Source organism: Pinus tabuliformis, chromosome 7, assembly GCF_031772625.1.
Source record: "Pinus tabuliformis cultivar Carrire ecotype Pingquan chromosome 7, CPIR1, whole genome shotgun sequence".
NCBI lineage: Eukaryota > Viridiplantae > Streptophyta > Pinopsida > Pinales > Pinaceae > Pinus > Pinus tabuliformis.
The window spans coordinates 757,053,009-757,057,391 of record NC_142293.1 but is presented as its reverse complement, the minus strand read 5'-3'; the positions used below and the strand labels follow the sequence as shown (position 1 = coordinate 757,057,391).

General features: G+C 33.8%; 1 protein-coding gene across 1 annotated transcript; it reads left to right on the top strand.

Annotated features, from left to right (window-relative positions):
• Positions 1–303: 303 nt before the first annotated feature.
• LOC149249733 (polygalacturonase-like) lies at positions 304–3,742 on the top strand. The gene is made up of 9 exons (XM_089453456.1): positions 304–537; positions 1,625–1,759; positions 1,855–2,034; positions 2,402–2,422; positions 2,528–2,735; positions 2,836–2,914; positions 3,018–3,126; positions 3,239–3,346; positions 3,482–3,742. The coding sequence occupies exons 1-9, from the start codon at positions 304–306 to the stop codon at positions 3,740–3,742; spliced, it is 1,335 nt and encodes a 444-aa protein (XP_089309582.1).
• Positions 3,743–4,383: the final 641 nt, after the last annotated feature.

The window sequence follows — 4,383 nt, the reverse complement described above, 5'->3', positions numbered from 1 at the left end:
TCGAATTTTTTCGCATAAAAAGTATCTAGTCTGGTTATGCCAACGAAATCGCTATTCAGGCGTGAGTAGTACGTCTTCGGCGCGATTGTTCAGAAGATATTGTTATCCAATCCGAAACGTTCGTTCAGTGATTTTCCGAGATTTTCTCAAACTAATTTATCAAAAATTCCCAATCAAATCGAAGCCACATCCTTAAAATGACTTCCTACCAATACTCAATATAGTTACAGTTTCACAATTTCCCTCGACTAGATTTCTTCTGGTCTTTTTTTGGTAGACAAGGTTGCCTGGGGAGATATAATCATGGTATCCATAGTTTCTGAAAAGCACCGCCTTTGGGCGGTAATGTGCATCTTTAGCCTTCTTCGCCATACAAGCGCTTCCGCCCAAAACACACAATCAGAAGAAATACCAAGCTTGGTTTTTGACAGTAGACAAATAGAGAAACCGCAAGATGCAAACCCTAACCAAGGAGCCTCAGTGTTTAACGTGGATGTGTATGGAGCCCGTGGAGACGGCCGTTCCGACGACAGCAAGGTAATTTATTATTTTGTCCGTTTTACCGGGAATTCGATATAAATTAAATTAAGCTTTGCCTTGGACCTGGCCGGGATCAGATTCGTCGGGTTATTGGAGGCGACCAATAACTGGCCTGCCCATCTGGCTTGCCAATTAGCAGTAAATCTTATTGAGAGTAAATGGGTAAGGTTGTATATGTTTATAGTTGAATAACTGGCTTACTAAAATGTACTCATAGATATATATACCCTCACACATCTACTACTACTGATAAATGAAGAAACTGTATATATTAACTGTTAAATAACTAGCCTACCAAAATCCACTAATAGGCACCCATTTACCAACTGCCAAGGAGGGAATTGGATTAGCGTTAATCAAAATATTTCAATTGGGATATGTTTGTAAAGATTTGCTCCATTTTTGGTTTGCAGTGGCACTCAATGCCTAGTATGTGCAGAATTATTTGTTAAATGCAAATCAAACTAAAACTATGGTTTCCGCCGCATATTAGATTTGCTCCATTTTTGGATTTTGCTCCATTGTTCGAACGCCATGGGACTCAATGCCAGTATGAGCAGAATTCTTTGTTAAATGCAATTCAATCTAAAACTATGGTTTCTGCCACCTTTTTTGCCCGATTTATACCGGAATTTAAATGAACCCATCTAAAACTACAATCTCTCAAAGATTTTGACAATATTTATAGTGAAATTCCGATTTAAAAATTTGAGTGGTTGTAGTTTTAAGTAAGGTTTTTTTATGGAGGATTACTAATTGAATCTCCAGAAATAATTTGTGGTCAAATCTTGATTTGTGTTGTTTAAATTGTTTGTTGATTATATATATTGATTCCATAACCTTCAAATTTTTGGAACACTTAGATTGTGAAAAGATCACTGGTTAAACTTGTAATTTCAATGAATCTCTATCAAATTTTAAATAAAAAATAATACTAAAAATATTCCAAAAATCACATTTAAAGACCACTCTAAAAAACAATTTAAATATATTTTATTTCACACCCATAGAAGTCATATAACATTTGGGAAGCAGTACAATTTTGCCCCTTAGAAACAATAACCATTTTAATTGTTTTTATCAGGCCTTCTTGGCAGCTTGGACAGCAGCTTGCACAAAAACGTCGCCTTCTGTTTTTCTCATTCCACAGGGAAATGTGTACTTTGTCGACCCTATCAACTTCAATGGTCCTTGCAAGGCTCCTGGTTTGACTGTTCAGGTGATTATTATCAAGATGTTGTTATTTGGCGATATAAGTCTTTCCTTCAAAATACACGACAGTGTTGTCCTATCATATCACTGAATATCTAACAGATATCAGGGACTGTAATTGCCCCAAGCAATCCATGGATTGTTGGGAACACGGTTCTTGGGAACAAAAACACATGGCTTCAATTCTCCAATCTGCAAGGATTAACTATCGAGGGTGGAGGCATTATTGATGGGTCAGGCGAGAAATGGTGGTCAAAGACTTGCCTCGATAACCCTATTCAGGTAAGACAGGCAACCTTATTCAGGTAAGACACATTTGATGATAACTAAATATTATTCATGGTTTAATTTTAGATTTTTGTAATTTATATGAATTAGTTATGAGATGTGTTTTGGATTAATTACATTATTAATGATTGGTCGGAGTATTAATGATGGGTCTAAATTTACATTTAATATGATTTATTTCTAGCACAAGATAAAAATCAACCACAGAAAAATCAACAGTAATTAATCCAAAAAAAACATTAATAATCAAAATTATTCATAATTATCCATATCTCTATATACACTGATAGAAACCTTATATTATGATGTTTGGTAATCCTTATTATTATTGCTAATAAGTATTTATTTTTCTGGTGCACAGAGTTGCGTGTGGGCGCCCACTGTAAGCTCCTCCAAAACTTGTTTGCATATCCTTCTGAATTGAATATAGCACTGACCCTATTTAAGTCATTAGTTTTTCTCTAATGCTCTCATAATTTTAATGCAGTCAGTGCTTGTTACCTCTTCTGAAAATGTAACGGTAAGGCATTTGACGTTCCAGAACAGTCCAGGGATCCATCTTAAAATCAATGGATCCAGCCTTGTTGAAGTCAGCGACTTAAGTATCGTTAACCCTCAGTATAGTCCGTATACCGATGGGGTTAATGTCGCTAGTTCCCAACAAGTAGCGATTAAAAATTCAGTAATCTCAACAGGTTTTTATCAGTATGTCCGTTTTGTGTAAATGATTGAGATCATCAGGAGGAACTGATGACAGTTATGTAGTAATAATCTGAATTTTATCGAATTCTGCAGGAGATGACTGCGTAACTATATTTTCAGGAAGCTCAGACATTCATGTGAACAACTTAGTTTGTCGGTCGCATGGAATAAGGTGATTATATATTTATAAGTATGCTTTTGGATTGTAAAGAACACTAAGGCTAAATTTAATATGAAGCTTCATATGCATTTAATTGAAGTTTTTGTGTGAACAGCATTGGAGCCCTGGGCGGAAATAACGCATCCGTGACGGTTTCAAATGTAGTATATCGTGATATTACTCTGATTGATACACTAAGTGGACTGCGTATAAAATCATGGCAGGTAACTGGAATGTCAAATCTTTTAATTTATTTCACTTTAACCATACATGAGGTAAGCGCAGCATAAGAAATGATTATTGAAGCAGCCTCAAGTCTTAATTTTGTTGTTACAGGGGGTTTCTGGTTATGCCCAAAATATCAGTTATGAAAATGTGATAATGAACAATGTTTCCAATCCCATCGTCATCGACCAATATTACTGTCCCCCGTACAATACATCAGTGTGCAAAAATCTGGCAAGTTTATTTACAGGGCAATTCGGCAACCATTTATTTTTCTTTATTTCTTCGATTATATCATTTTTACTCCAATGATTGCTTGTGTATTGAATCTGCTCCTTGTTGTGGCGAATATAGACTTCGGCTGTCCAAATTCGCGAAGTGTCATACACAGGGATCCACGGCACTTCGGCGACGCCAGAAGCGATAAGGTTTGCCTGTAGCAAGACTTTTCCATGCACAAATTTTGTGTTGAAGGACATAGACATTACTATGAACGATGGAAGCGCTGCAAATTCTTTCGTCTATGGCCTCAAAGGTCTTGTAAAGTATGGGCGTGTCATTCCGAAGGCTTCTGCTTGTTATGGCGATAGGTGTTTGATTTTTGAGATTCCATGACTTTAACTTTAGTTTCATTTAACTGAGATTTATTTTTAAATGGTTATATTATTTTTATTTTTTTATGCAATGGTTAGGTAAAGAGACACTTTATAGTTTAGTATGGCAGTCATATTATAAAACATTATAAAATATAATTACATTATGGCAATGCAATTATATTGGGAGGGCATTTTAAGCTCTAGCATGATAGTTATGTATTTTATGTGTTTTTTTTAAATAAAAATAAAACGTTTTTTAGATAGGATAATAATGTTCAGTGTAAAAAAAATAAAAATGAATATTGGCGTGTAGTTGATTTTATTTAAAAGTATTATAAAACATTAATAATTGTTAACTTTATTAAGATCATTGGATTTGTAGCAGAAATATTTTACTCAATCTCAATTATAAATAAAATATTTGCATGTGCACAGATAATATAATTTCATATCTATTTTAAAAAGACATAAAGTAATTAGAAGTAAAAAAATCATAAATAAGATGTATTTTTGAAAACTATTTCAATATAGTAGTTAAATAAATTATTTGAAAATCTTTGTTATTGATTTCAACTTCATATATATTTATAGATTATTAAAAAATTGTTAAAAGGAAAATATTTTAATGTTGTATATAGTAAAATATTTAATGTCAAAAGA

What these genes read in the sequence shown, in the direction of transcription:
- LOC149249733 (XM_089453456.1), top strand. Translation starts at nt 304, where the DNA reads ATGGTATCCATAGTTTCTGAAAAGCACCGCCTTTGGGCGGTAATGTGC. An exon ending in GTTGCGTGTGGGCGCCCACT is followed by an intron (nt 2,423 to 2,527) that starts GTAAGCTCCTCC and finishes ATTTTAATGCAG; the next exon opens with TCAGTGCTTGTTACCTCTTC. An exon ending in TGTCGGTCGCATGGAATAAG is followed by an intron (nt 2,915 to 3,017) that starts GTGATTATATAT and finishes TTGTGTGAACAG; the next exon opens with CATTGGAGCCCTGGGCGGAA.